Raw genomic sequence first — 15,769 nt, 5'->3', positions numbered from 1 at the left:
TTTTTTTTGATTTTTGTGATTTTGGGACCCTTTCAGAGACTAACTTTTGAATTTGTACCCCTTTGAGAGACTTTTGAGGAATGAGAAAAGGTACCCTTATGGCTCGCATACACCCGGCACCCATTTTGCCTAAGTACCCCCCCCCCGGGAGTTTTAGCCTTCTCCTTCTCGACGATTAGTAAAATAGCCAATTTTTTCATAAGAACAAACTATATAAGAACATAAGGCTTTGATGGCCAAAATTTTAAGAACAAGATAAGAACATTATAATAAGCTTTGAAGACAATGCTTTAAGAAAATGCACAAAAATACTCCAAAAATGATTTTTTATAAGCATAACGTTTATAAGCATACCGAACCCTGAATTTGTCCAAAAAATAAGCATATTACAAGCATATTACTGAGCTTGCTTTTGAGGTGTGTAAGTGAAAAAAAATTTTTCTAAAAGATGGAAAAGAAGTCTTTGTAATGCAATTGCCGTTAGAAAAAGCAACCGTAAACGGGGCAATCGTTTACAACTTTTCTGAAAAATCTTTGTGTCATTACTTATTTCCCTATCCTCGTGTATAGCAACGACAGATTTTGGAAAAATTAGAGACTCGAATTTTTCGGAAAAATAAGCATATGATAAACATACTTTGAGCCTGAGTCTAAAATATCTCTAAGCATAACTGAGCTTGTTTCCCAAAAAACATATGCTTATAAAAAAAAAACATGTAAGAACAGGCTCAGAACCGAAAATTTTAAGCTAAAAACTCAAGAAGTTAAGAATATTGCAAGGCTTCTAAAGTTTTGGATGTTCTTATAAAAAACACGTATATGAGACAAGGTTCATGAAAATACTAGTCTGTACTACATTTGCCACTAGAGCTAAATCAAATTGGGTTCCCTCATTTTCCTCAGGAAGGCTCCAGTATCACTCCAGGGTATTAAAAAACAAACATAAAACCTAAATAAATCTAAAAAACTACGGATAGTGATGACAAACAGACACGTGTAATCCATATCACCATAGTAACCATATATTTGATATTTCAATCCTACAATAAGTTCCAATGCAAATGGGTGGAACCTGCCAGACAATACGATGTCAATACCAAGTTATTTACAAAAAACGAAAATCGCTTTCTTGTTTATTTAACTACCTATCAAATCAACCCTTTTGGATGGTCAAGAATTATCCTCAAAATGTAGATTTCGCAACTCGAACATACACAGATTTGTTCGAGTTACGGAGTAAGGTTTATAAACCATTAGCGAGTTATTGTATTCGAGATAATTCGAGGGGGACAGTATAAAGCAAAGCTGACATAGGACCGAAATCCCCGTCCACTTTGCTCGACGACGGTAAAAACACCAAGACACCGTCGTCTGTTTAGGTGAGCAAAGGTGATATAGAGCCGTACATCAACTATCGACTTTGTTTTGTATCATTTCACTTACCGTCGCCCTCGATATCCTCCGATACATAAACTCGGTATTGTTAACTGAAGGATGGGAAACGTTCGAGTTAAAGATCGTTCGAGTTGAAAGTGACTCCACTGAACTAACTGCAGGATTATTTCTGACCACAAAATGCAAAAAAATATTACATCACCAAGCTAAATGGTAAAAACCAAATAATATAATAAGAATTTGATTCGCCAGGATTCTTTGCCATAAAGTACAAGATCATGCAACCCGCCTGTAAGAGCATTTTTTGCAGTTTTTTTTTTTGTTTTCTCCATAAATTTCTTTCGGGCTGATAAAACCCGCCCATTGTTATCAAACTGGGAAAAGATTGTTTAAAATATTTCACTTGAGTTGGGAGGGTACTAAAATCTACTATATAATAAGTAGGTAAGACTATTAACTCAGCAGGAAAAATACCTCATTCTACTTTATAAGAAACAAAAAATCATGATACGAATATTCTTAATATGTAATCCTTTTTAGCCTAGCTGGCACAAGGTTGTTTCAACGTCCATTTATAACGTCCATATGACGTTAAATGAACGTTGTATGTCAGCTTGGGAAGTATCCAAAATCCTTCAAAGTCGCCATCTTTGCCCAGAAGAAGTTTGAGTTTCCATTAACTCAAGCGCAAAGGTAGATGTTATATCGGATGGTCAAAAGTCACTTTTTTTTATTTCCTATCTCTTATCCTATTTTTCTCTTTTCTGACGGTCTGAGACTTTGTTTTTTATTTTCTAACTATCTAAGTTTTCTAAGTTTTGATCTGTCAATCATATTTCGTCCAATCAAATCATCGCACTGTGTGGGGTTCGAACCCTCGCCAAATAAAGACCTGTGGTTCCGGAAGCAAGCACTCTATTCACTGAGCCATCGTCGCATGCCAGATTGCGCAATTTGAAAGAACTTATATCGAACGAACAAATCTCTTTATATAGATGAAACTCCCAACCCTACCGGTGCCCCTACAAGCATCCCTTCGGGATCCTAAGTTAAGTCACAGGGTACGAGTGCCCCTATGAGGACCGTCGGTCTTTATTGTGACTCTCGAGCTCCAACCCTGACCCTAACTGATGATAACCGAACCCCCGTCTTCCAGGGTGACTTTTAGCGATGCGCGGATGAGAAAATAAATAAGGTGACTTTTGGCCATCCAATCCAACATTATCCGACCGCAAAGGGGAATCATTAAAAATTGTTCAAGATATGGAGAGTTCAAAGATTCTCGAGAAATACAAACAGAGAAAACGCGAGAAAACTTTTTTTAAATAACAAATGTACTCTATAAGAATATTCGCGATGAAAAAATTAAGAATATGCTAAGAATATCACCATCATTGAATTTGATAACTGAACCTAAGAATGTCATTTCAGAGTATTTGTACTCCAATTAGGTGGGTAAATATGCTGAAAAACTCCTGACTCAGCAAAAAATATCGATAATTATCAATATTTAAACCAAAATATCTCAAGATCTACCCATCGAAAGTTAACAAACCATACCATTTTTGCATTCTACTAATTCAGGGCTATCCAGCTATGAGAATGATTTTTTCTAAAAAATACTCCTAGGAAAATGCTGACGTCATCAGAAAACGCCCAAAACGTCTATTATTCGCCTTAAAAACTACTTTTCACGCTGAATCCGTTGGGAGCCTCAGATATTTGATTTTCAGACTTCGAAAAAACCGTTAGTAAAGGGGGACCCTTGATAAGTTCAATCGATTAACTAAAAATCGATTCACTCGAAAACTGCAGGAGATTCGAAGGGCAAATTTTTTTTGTCAATTCTACACCCTATCAGGAGCATAATATCAAAAATTTGCCCTGATCTAAGGGGTACCCTACGAAAACCATTTTTAAGGCCTTTTTTGAATCTCGGACGCTGGTCTAATAGATCGAGTTATAGAATACAAAAGTTCTTTTAATTTTTTATTCTGAAATACCTATTGCAAGACGCTTAATATTTATTCCATTTTTACAAAATATTGACCCAGTAGGATTTCCTCCTATTTTATGAATGAAAAATTTGAGTATTTCAAGTGCTTACAAAGTGAATGATTTTTAATACCACTTAATTTATGTTGATGCTGATTTAATTTTGCAACAAATAATGTGAAAGAAAAGGAGGCGTGTTCAAAACTATTGAATTGAATTTCTTTTTAAATGGTGGAGAGCTTTTTCCCACCCAAAACACTGTGTGTTTTTCGTCAGCTATTTGTATAGACTACCAATATACAACGAGTTTGTCATGTACACTCATAAGTATAGCATTTTGTATTCACTTTTCATTAAAGTCTTTTCCAAAAGTCTAGAAGAGAAGTCTATTACCGAAGTATAGAATACACCTTATCGGAAATTCCACAAAAACAATCGCGCTAAAATGGATCCGTTGAAATTAGGAGGTAAACATACAATGGTAGCGCGAGTTGCGCTAAAAGTTCCCGCGTAAAACAAGAACTCATTTGCTTATATCTGGCTTGTTTATATGTTCCTAAAAATACACTGAATTTGAAAAAAAAAAAAACAAATCAAAGCTTTCAAGTTGCTAGCAGAAGCTATAAGAAAGAAAAAAACAACAACTTCGGTGGTTCTTCAGTTGATTTGGAGGCTCTTTTGGCATCAATATTTTGGGTGTTTTGTAAGGCTTTTTGCCTGAAAACCGCAATATCGCGCTTTGTTTACCTCCAAAAGTGTTGCGTAGCAACAACGGAGGTTGAATTTCCAATGAGGTGTATTGATAAAAGCAATAGACCTTTTCATAAATTACGTCACGAACATCACTTGCCTCGTATTCAAACAATTACCATGGTGATTATGTCCTAAAGACATTAAATTATTTTTTTGTGAATAGGAAGTAGTTTTAATAAAATCCGCTGGGAGTTAATCACCATGGAGAAAATTTCAAAACGAGGCAAGTGATTTTTGTGACGTAATTTATGAAAAGGTCTACAACTCGTTGGAAATATTGTTTTAAGCGGGTTGATATAAACTTTAAAGAATATTTTAAAAATTTGAAAACAAAGATGAAAAAGGTGGATATTTTTACTACTCGGACAAAGACTGTCATTGTACACTTTTCTGAAACATTGAGCCCCGCTGATTTCAAATAATGTATTCAGATCTCTTTTGGGTCAAATGGATCAACCATGTCTTTCATTGGCAGTAAAGCTAAGAGTTCCAACGAATGTCCAACAGTTTTCCCTAACACGCTCGGTGACTCGAAAGTCAAATAGCGAGAGAGTTCCAACTGAAACACACTGTTTCCCTAATAGCCCACCAACAAGAGAAGTTAGTCCATTTAGACCATTTTTATCAATATATCGCCTGTTTGGACTTTTTTTAGAAGGTTTTTATTTGGAGAATTTGAATACATTAAAGGTAAGATTGTGTATAATACTTTTAAAGTCATTACGTTTCTATCACTGATTTTTGGAGTCAAAATGGTATCGTGAATGGCGAAAGGTCTATTTCACTGAGCACTTAAAAACTTATCTTTCCATCAAGATAGACAACAGATCCTCATGCCTAACCTTTCCATAATCACTACCTATACTTTATGAACAGAGAAAACGCGAGAAAACTTTTTTTAAATAACAAATGTACTCTATAAGAATATTCACAATGAAAAAATTAAGAATATGCTAAGAATATCACCATCATTGAATTTGATAACTGAACCTTAGAATGTCATTTCAGAGTATTTGTACTCCAATTATCCAATTACCCCACGGTAAGACTTAGAACTTTCATAAAACTTGCAATTTTTTCTTCAGTTGGAATTTGGATCCTACACTAAGAACATCGTAAGAACATTTTAGAATGTCTTCCCCCCAAAAAAAACATAAAAAATAATATAATCCATAATGAAATAGCAGTGCCGTAGCAACTGGGTGGCAAAGTTTTTCTTGTTTTTTCTTGAAAGCATTTTGTTTTGAGTGCATTTTCAAGCAATCTAGAGCTTAAATTTTCAAAATTTCCTATACTATATTTACTATAATCCGAATGTGTCATTTTGATTTCGCTTTCGGCGGCATTTTTTAAGTAATCAGAGCGCATATCATTGTGATCAATTAATTAAAGACATTAATTACACACAGGTGCTCACGATTGTCAATTCCGGTATGGATGATCCCTACATATTTGGCAATGGTGTTAAGTTTATGAATTGTTCATTAGAATTTTCATGAGACATTCTACATAGTTAGAGTAGAAAGAATTAGTGTGTCTATTGCCTTTTCTCCATTTTTCATTTTTACAGAACTACTGTTCTAGAACTACTTCACGAACTAAATTCTATAATAATATAATAATAATATTCGCTCTATTTGTACTGTATAACTTTCAACGAAGATACAAGTGACTAGATCTAGTAGAATACTTAACATCTAATTGATAAAATTAAAATCCCTATCCAAAACAAGTTATTAAAAATACCCAAAAATTCATTATATTCAATAATTAAACAAAACCCTGACAACAGGCACTTTAGCTCTACCACACACACACATACAAACATTCTAAAAACAAGAGAGTGAGAGGAAAGGCCTGGGTACGAGAAAGAAACAGAAACAGTATCAGAAAGTCGGCTTTCCTATTACTATTGTACCAGTAGAAAGAAAGAATATTGTGATTCTTAAATTGATAATTAATAATAAATTTAAAGCAATTAAAAAAGCTTTTCATACTAACTGAAACACATGCCGCCGAGATAGTGTAAAATCCAATCTAGCTCTTCTTTATACCACAATAAAAATATCATCTCATTAATTGTTTTATAATACAAGAATGAAAAGATTTAATACAAGAAGCCAATTACAAGCAAATTTGAGGTTCTTTTTATCACTGTAGAAGAGGACCGAAAACAATCAAAATGATCTCACTACACTTTCGGCAGGGCGTTGGCGGCCACCCTTTTGGAAAAAAAGAATAGTCTGGCCAGAAGCGTGTAAACTAAGGCCGTTAGACAGCTTTTACCATCCATTAGGGATCGAGCCGTAGAGGTAAAGCGTTCGACTAAGGACGCGAGATTTTAGGTTCACCTAGACCATAGTCATTATAAAAAACCCTGGTCTGGTAATGTATTGTTTTAGCTTTATTGTCAACTTTTCCTTTGTTGTAAATAAAAGACAAGTTGCGATTTGCATACTTTTTGATCACGTTACCATTTTCGACTCTTGAGATTGGTTTATTTTATGATCACATGATCAAAAACTTTACAAAACAAATCAATTTAAGGTACACAAGCTCTAACGGTTAATAATAGAAAGAAACAAAAGCCTTCCAGACTGGGGTTTTTTATAATTACTATGCCTAGACTAGCAAGTCAAAGATCTCAAAATTGTACTGAATGCTTCTCTACTTAAATGCAACAGTATCAGACAATTTCAGAAAGTATAAAAAGAAACATAAACCAAAAATAATCAACTCCTTAGATTTCAAATAAATATAACGATGAAATATGTTTGATGTTACAGGAATCTTTCAATGTGTCTTATGGCCTCTTATGCCATCATTTTCAACCGATTCTTTTTATGCTACTCTACTTTGACTAAGGAAGCGCAAGCCTTCGGGTCACCCTCGACTGCGATCACAAGTTCATTTACTTTACTAGCCGAATAGAATGCAAGGGGAGGAAAATCATTAAAATTGATTGTCTTGATAAGTTTCAATATTTACAGTATATCATTATTATTGTAACCACGAAAAAAACCAAATATACACATTGAAGTCTTAGAATTCAAATTCGACTTGATCGTTGGGAAGGGACCGGTCCTTGTTGGGAAGGGACTGGCCCTTGCTGGGAAGCCAAACTGTTCACGGATGGTTCATCTCTATTAGAGTTTGCAAAAGTTCGTCGTGCGAAATCGTTAAATCGTGCGACACTGTCGCTAGTCGGGTCGTATTCCTTAACGAAGATTTCACGGGATGGTTGTGGTTCCGTTTCGATGACGATCAATTCTTCTGCTTGATATTTTCCTTTAGGTGTTTTTCCGAACATACGTTTTAAGATTTTTGAGAATCGCTTCTTTTTATGGGAGGCTGGAGACGAGGTGGGTGAAGGGGACTGGGTCTGGTTTTCGACGTCATCTTCTTGATCTGATTCTTCGCCGTCCTCTTCTTTGATCTGAAGAAAGAAATTCATGTTTTACGTGAATAAGCCTGATATATTGAGATTTTTAGACACTGTTTTTACAAAAGATATACAGCCACCCCACTCGGTTATCCATGAGACTTTTGTGGACTGTAATACAAAACGACCAAAATGGTGAAAATATGAACAATTTAAGAAGATTCGCAGGATTAAAACTCAAAAACTTTAGAACACCTGTGTGATAAAAGTGTAAGAGCAAGAGGCACTTCTCAACAGCAAACACCTTTCCAACAACCTCCTTTATTTCAGCTCAAAATTTCAGTCAAATCGTTAGTACTAAATGTACACATTAAAAATCACAGCATACTTCCTGGAAGTTTTAATTATTCAGAGAAGAAAACTCAATAAAGAAAATGACAAGGAAAATCGAAATACCTTAGCAACTTTGCTAGCAGAAGTAACTGCTTCTTTAATTTTACTCCAACGTGAACCCAAATCCACTGTGTGTGTCTCGACGGACGAGCAAGATGAATCACGTCTCTGCTTGACAAATCTTAGGATACGTGAATCGTCTATTCGAGACCCATCTTCAGAAACACAGTGTTGAAGGTCAAGTAGATCATTTGTCCATGACGATCTACTACGGCTTTGGCTCACACTTAATGCCATATTTAATTGTTTTAAATAAAGGGTAAAAATTGTGAAAAAATGTTGATATTGTGAAAAAATTAAAGTGAAGGAATTTTAGTGTGTAAGCGCAAAGAAAATTGGAAAATATTCATACGAGCTTTTTTATATTTAAGCATCAATTAAATGATTTTTATTTGACGTCAAAAAATTGCAAGATGGAAACTCTTTTTGTAACCGTGCTGTTTCACTTTCATGCAAAAATACCGCGACTTTTATACAAGAGTGGTTCATGTGTAATAAGTTGTGATGTTGTGATTGAGATCTCGTTTTACACTCGGAGTGCATGCTCTCCAACGCAGCCCGGGTGTCATTTCAATACATAATGATACTATCTGTTTGCCGGGTAAAAAGAATATACAATGCAGAGTCTCCGATTCCAACTTTCATTATTCGAATATTTCAATAATTCGAACTAATTCTCAGCTCCCGTCAAGGGGGAAACCATCGTAAAACATTTTCTATAATTCAAATCTCTTTGTAATTCCAAACAATTCAAACTTCCCGCTAAAGTTCGAATTAACGAGAATTAACTGTAGTGTCAGAACAAATTAGACTTTCCGCTAAAGTTCAAATTAGAGAGATTCAATAGACGATATCGGCTTAACGTGAAAATTCGGGGATAAATCTGAGTTTTCACGTTAAGCCGATATCGTCTATTGTCTGGACACCGCTATATATACATTCTTCCACTTGGAAAGTGGAGAAATTCGGGCCGCGATGGAGTTTTTACAAGCTCTTATTTGATTTGGTTGGTCGTTAACCAGTACTAAAAGAATTTTGTTACTTTTTCTAAAGAACGCGTCATTTTTATTACTTCAAATGGTCAATTATTAAAGTATTTATAAAAAATCCTTCTTATCTGAGAAATTCCTACACCGCAAGGAGAAGGACTCATTTCCAATTTTGGGGCTTTGTGTTTCGTACCCAGTCGGCAAGTTTTATTGAAATTCAACTTTCGCGTCAATTTACATATTTTAATTTGACATCAAAAGCTTTGCCATTAATCGTTCACGCTCGCAAAGCCGCGCTCGAACAGTGATGTCTCAGCCAAGTTCCTCCATAACACGAATAGCATAAAAATATCAGCCTGATGGCTTTTGGTCTCGTCTCATGCTTGATCGTAACTACTTTTTCTGCTGTGATATTTGAATATCCAAAACTCTTTTTTCATTTTTTTCTTTACGAAATAGTAGACAGAGAAATGATCCGATGCAAAACGACAAGTAAAGAGAACCATAAAAAGAACATACCATACATGAATATTAGGAGACCTGCAATTAACACGAATTGAGAAATTTTGTGTTGATTAAAACTCCTTTAATCAAAACCAGCCGTGGTGTCCTTGAAAAAGCAATAAAACTAATCCAAAATGACGAAAGGCAACTAAAAAAAAGTTAAAATGAACAAATTGACATACCTTCTAATTGTAATTTCTTGTCCGAACATATGACAGCGACGGTGCCAAGAATAACCATTTTCAGTCAATTTTATATTTTTGCTAAAAAAGAAAATTAACCCATAAATTCAAAAATAATATGTAAAGCCAACCAAGTTAGAGAATACAAATTTGTAAAACGCAGAACGAGTAGAAAATATTCAACTAGTATTATACACAGCACTCCCATTATTATAAGCCAACATATGGCGAAAATATTTATAAAATCTTCTTTTAATATTATGAGCGTAGTTCTCAAACAACACAGTGACTATTTTGAAATATTTAGTTTATAGAAGAGATAGACCTTTCATAAATTACGTCACGAGCATCACTTGCCTCGTATTCAAGGGCAAAATTATTTTAAAGGGAACCAGAGACCACCTTGATTTCAAAAGGATATTGTGCATAAAGTGGAGATTGTCATTGAATGATTTTTATTTCAGAGGATGCGCAATAAAAAATGCTGAAAAATGAGAGCTCATACAAGTCTGTAGCACAAGCGAAACTAAAGTTATGGCATTTTAAAGCTCAAAAAGTGCCGATTTTTTCCATGAAACGGAGTGTCACCCAAAAATTTGCATTGTTAAAGTGGTTAATAAATTGACACTGACTGATGATTATGCAAGTCATGATTTTTAGCCATAGCAACGATAACACTTTGAGAAAATCAAAAAGATTTTTGGTAACACTCAACCAATTTTTTAAATTTATCATGAATGCGGTACACATGATATGAAACGGAATCGGCTGTAAAAAGCTTATTCAACTTTAGAACCCTATAGAGGGTTAATGGAAAGGTTTTCAAGATGGATCAAATGCTTAGATTTTGATACAAAGTTACTGTAACAGCTTAAAAAATGTTTGAGGTGATATGGTTGAGTGAAAATTTCATAATTTTTATTTCAGTAAAGTAAGACAATTTTCCGTCATTCCGTAACCAAAAATGATTTCTCAATTAAAAACCAGTCTTCCCCCAATGGCAATTAATTGATGCCTGGTTTGAAAGTACTCAGTAAGAGGTAGAAACTTGCCAAATATTTTACTCTAAAAATGTTTCCTTAAAACTTTACAGCATTTTTAATTTTTCCGTCATTCCGTAACCAAGATTTTTGGAAAATAAAATCCTCAACCGTTCAATCCAGGGAAGGCCAAACATGCTGTAAATGAGTTTTCTTGATCAATTGTTGGCCTATGTTGGATTTTGAATAACTAAAACTGCGACATTCATTGTATTTTTTGTGATATGGCTGTGGCTGATTTTTAGGCTAAAAAGCTTTAATTTCAAGGCTTTTTAGCCTGAAAAATGGCAAAATTAAGTTTCGGAAGTGCTGTAGCTCTAAAACAACTGCAAATGAGTTTAAGATACTGGACATGTTTTTTTTTTTGACTGTACCAAAATGCCGATTTTCAACCAACCCGGTTCAAATCGGCACTAACAGAGAAAGCTGAACCCTTTCTTATCGTTATTCAAAAATAAGAAAATAGATAAGTAGCTCTGTCCGATACTTTTTGTCCGATCTTAATAGCTTTTATGGAACTTAAGATATTGCTTGTTGAATCCGGAGTATTCCAGGATGAAAAAAATCATAGTCTATTTCGGCTCTATATTTGGCTTTTGCCGTGTCCAATTTATATACGAAACTTATATCAGGGTGTAGCTAAAGGATTGAATTTTCACATCGACCTCTTTTTTTTGGAAAAAACCGGAGGAAAATGTGATCAAATTGATCATTTTTGAAATCTAGGTGCTAATCCTAATCGTATATATTTTCCTGACAAGTATATCTATCGAGGAAGTGATTTGAGATTTTTGTTTAGTTGAAAGAAAGGAACGAACTGAAGAAAACGGGAATTGTTAAAATGAGTGAAAAATGATTAAAAAAGTCGTGATGATTGTTTTGATCATAACTCACTCCGACCTTTAAAAAAGTTACTCCTCAGGCTATTTTATGATTTTAGGCTACCTCAGGAATGCATAGAAACCTCCTCAGGACCGAATAATGAGTCATGGAGTGAGATATGATCCAAAACACTCCATGATTAATTAATCCTGAAATACTCCGAATTTTGAAATTTCAAATAGCTCATTTTAAAGCCCTTCTCAAATTTCAATACATATCAAAATTTTGAGAAAATTCATCATGCGAATGACGAAATAATTAAAATAAAGTGATTTTCACGATTTTCGAAAACCTGATTTTGGTACAGTCAAAAAAAAACATGTCCTACTATGAGAAATGATACATATAAATTTGAAAATGCTTACTGAAAAAAAATTTTCAGCTCCCAGATGCACTTTTTGGTTCCCTTTAAAATAATTTTGCCCTCAAACAATTACCATGGTGATTATATCCCTTGAGCCATTCAATTTTTTTTTTATGAACAGAAAGTAGTTTTAATAAAATCCGCTGGGAGTTAATCACCTTGGTAATAATTTCAAAACGAGGCAAGTGATGTTCGTGACGTAATTTATGAAAAGGTCTATTATAATGTTATTGATTGAAACGAAAACTTGTTATTGCAAACTCATTTCGAGCTTTCTAAAGGGAGACTTACTAAAAATCACATCAAGAGCGAGGGGACGTACGGGTTTACCGGTGTGACGGTATAGCCCTTTTTCCGTCGGTGTTAAGGTGAAAAATTTTAAGACGGAAAAGTCAATTTTGCTTAACCTGAGAAACGGTAAGATTATTAACACTGTTATAGCCTCGTAACACTGGGTAAATATTAGAAATGTAACAAAATTCAGCCTCCAAATATTACAATTTCACACGGTCACACGATTCGTTAATCAAGATTAATAAGTTGCATTAATTCCATATATTAAAAATTTCAAAGTATAAATCATATCAAAAAATTAATTAGAGAAGTTATGTGTATGGGGAGTAGTAACAAGCGATGTTCAGAATGATTACAGCAACTTTATGATGGTAGAGTTGATTTCTGCTTTATTCGAAGTTCTATTGACTGAGTTTTTCTATAATATGAACTAATCCGCAGTTTAGTCTAAAAAAAGAAATTTTTTTTATAATTTCCATTGGAATCTTCCCTTATTCAAATAAATTGGGTATTACTTCAGTTCCAAATGGAGAGGACTCAATCTTAATATGGTTTACTATCAAAATAAAACTCTGTCGAATAATCGATAAACTACCATTAAAAAAAATATCAAAATACCCATAATTTAAGAAAAAGTTAAAGTCGACTTACAAAAATAAAATCAAAAATTACCAATTCTAGTTACCTACCAAGTTTTCAAACTTTTTTTGCCATTTTAGGTATTAGTAAAGTATCTGATTCATTTTTTGGAGACCACTACCAGAACCTTAAACTACTAAACCAAAATTCAATAAAAATTCACTTCAATTAACAACAGCAAAAGTATTAGAAATCACTGGAAATCGTCAACAGATTTCCTTTTTCCAGTAAATATTTCAAGCTCTTGAAAGGGTTTCAACCTTTTCATATCTTTGTCTTTTCGAACAATAACATTAGGTAATTTTCGTATTTTACAAATTTCCAAGGCAGTATCAATCTTAAATTCATTTGTACATGTTTTGACTAAATTATCATATGTCAATTCATTCATATCCAATTCGATTTCAATAAAATCCATCTCGTTTGATTTTGGATATCTAACTCTCAAAACAAGCTCATCATCTTCAGAATCATTACCTGAAATAACATGACTTTGAGATGCAGTTGTCCCAGTAGTTACACTTGGCTGAAACGCCGCAGGTGGATAAACAGTTCTTTGTTGTTGGTTCGCTCCGTAAGGAAAAACAGGATGAGCTAAATAATTAGGTACAAATTTCACACCAGTTGTATCGTTTTCTCCAGCCTGAACTGGTTTAAAAGAGCTTCCAACATTACTTTTGTCTTTCAAAATGTCCTTGACAGAATCTAAATCAGCGACTTCAAGTGCGGTTTGTTGTTTATCATTCAACACATTGGGATCAGCATTTGATCTCAATAGAACCTCAACTAAGTTGGTATGTCCACGTTTAGCAGCCCAGTGTAAACAGGTCCAACCGTTCATCTTGTTTTTTGAGTTGACATCGGCCCCTTGTGTTAAGTACCTGTATACACTTTCATTGTCACCCATACAACATGCTTCACGTAATTTTTCGTTCAATTCTTCCATCATACTCATTTTGCCCTTTTTTATATTTTAATTTTTTCCCTTTTTTTCTTTTCTTCACTAAAAAATATGAAGGATATACATCAAGGATAACATGAAATCGATATTCTGAAAAAGTCAAGTCAAAGAATTTGAACCCTTTCTGCGGATTTTGCGGATTTGGGTGTCATCCGCAAAAATCCGCGAAATTTAATCCCCGCGAAAGTTTATCCCGTTAAAGTACGCATATTAAATCAATTTATTAGAATGAAAAAATCACAAAGTACAGCTTTTTGTAACTAATAGCAACACATTTCTTTCAGTGAAAATGAGAACAAACATAAAGACAGAATGTGGGGCAACACTTACAGCCAGAGAGATGATTTTTTTCTTCCTAATTTTTTTATTAGAAATCATGAGAAGGATCGAAAAAGTATTTTTCCAGCCGCCTGCATGACTTTCTTTTTCGTCACCTGGTGGATCGGAAACGAAAAAATTTTTAAGGTCGGTCTTATATCAAGGCAAATTTGCATATCTACTCATTTTTGCTGAATTTTCCGGCAGGGCGAGGGTCCCCCCTGGGTGTCATAATGGATATAGGCATCCACAATACCCATTACTCATAAGAAATATAAACAAACTTAAAAAATTACAAAGTTTTTATAAAATTTATAAGAAGAAAGAATAGAACAAAACCTTAGATAAGATAATATTATAACAAAGATTTCTTCAACATATGTGGTTTTAGCTATGCTTGTCCTGGAATTTTTGGAACCCATTGAGTACATCTTCAATTGTCAAACCTTTTTCAACATGAACACAGGTCACACCAAGTGAATTGATATCATAAATGTTTCCAGGATTATCATCAAAAAACAACATATCTTTATAATGTACAGCACTTTGTTTACTAAGTTCATCAAAATGGAATTTTTTACAACGTGGTGCCATAACATCATAAGTGAAAAAATCTCGAATTTCAAGAGCATGCAAAACTTCCTTGGCAAAATTACCAACTGGCGTTTTTGATGCTATACCAAGTGTCAACCCATGATTGTGGAGGTTATGGATTAAATCATAAGCTCCTTGATACAATGATACAATTTTACCATCATTCCCGGTCACTCTACCAGTTTTGTCACATTTTTTAATTGGTTTTTCAACATGTGATATGCACCAAAATGGCCAAAGGGTTTCATCCAAATCAAAGACAACCATTTCAGGCAATTTCTTTCCATTTTTCAATATTTTTGAGAGTTTATCCATCTTTTTTATTTGCTATAATTTAACAATCCAGTAAAAGGCTTTGAGAATTTGTGGGCAGTTTTGCAGTGGTGAGATTTCATATGCAAAACCTATATGCAAAGAGATACTAATATAAAACTAACATAAATAATTGGCACTAAATATTAAAGTGTATTCTTGTAGAAGAAAGATTAAGTTTGCTTCTCTCGAAAACCAGAAATAATTATAACCTCTCGTCTCTTAGAACCAGCCCTTCAAACAGGGATCGAATTAGGGTATCGCATTTTGCAAATCGCGATTCGCCATTCGTTTTTAATTACTTTCAATCTAAAAGTTGAATAGCTTTTCAAGCTGCAAAAACCATGCTTGCCAAAGAAGTGTGATGAATTTTCTTTTTCTTATTTCGATCCATGCAGAAAATCATAACATTAGACAAGATGAAAAGTCAGCAACAAAGGTGTAAGAATAATCCTTATTCAACTGACGGAATTATTTTTCTGGAAATGGAATGTCAAAATGAGGTCGAATTTTCAAAACATTGTTGATCTGAACCTCCCAATAAAGGCAAAACAGTTCCTTTCACCGACCTGTTGTGCTGGGCTGGTAGATCAAAACGGGAGTTTAATATATTTTTGCACAGGAAAAGAAATAATGAGGTCATAACTACTGCTTTCAATATTGGTGAGTTGAAAGTTTGGAATAAATAATGTACTTTGCCTTCGTGGAATTT

The 15,769-nt window shown here is 34.1% G+C and overlaps 2 protein-coding genes and 1 pseudogene across 2 annotated transcripts in view; all 3 read right to left on the bottom strand.

Annotated features, from left to right (window-relative positions):
• The window catches only part of LOC136800303 (axotactin-like), a 36,679-nt gene extending 26,949 nt beyond the window's left edge, over positions 1–9,730 (bottom strand). The window contains exon 1 of the mRNA XM_067056933.1: positions 9,654–9,730. Within this exon, the coding sequence (XP_066913034.1) occupies positions 9,654–9,682 (29 nt within the window). The 5' untranslated portion in view covers positions 9,683–9,730. The remainder of the gene's footprint in view (positions 1–9,653) is intronic.
• Positions 9,731–12,925: 3,195 nt separating this feature from the next.
• On the bottom strand, positions 12,926–13,875 carry LOC136800069 (ankyrin repeat domain-containing protein 40-like). Its single transcript, XM_067056679.1, has one exon. It carries the CDS (start codon positions 13,825–13,827, stop codon positions 13,066–13,068), a length of 762 nt encoding a protein of 253 aa, XP_066912780.1. The 5' UTR covers positions 13,828–13,875; the 3' UTR covers positions 12,926–13,065.
• A 522-nt stretch (positions 13,876–14,397) lies between these two features.
• On the bottom strand, positions 14,398–15,140 carry LOC136800068 (magnesium-dependent phosphatase 1 pseudogene; annotated as a pseudogene).
• Between the last annotated feature and the right edge of the window lie 629 nt (positions 15,141–15,769).

This window comes from Clytia hemisphaerica, unplaced genomic scaffold (genome assembly GCF_902728285.1).
Source record: "Clytia hemisphaerica strain Z4C2 unplaced genomic scaffold, Clytia hemisphaerica genome assembly, whole genome shotgun sequence".
NCBI classification, from domain to species: Eukaryota; Metazoa; Cnidaria; class Hydrozoa; order Leptothecata; family Clytiidae; genus Clytia; species Clytia hemisphaerica.
Note: the sequence above shows the minus strand (reverse complement) of the source record. Positions and strands in the feature narration are given on the sequence as shown.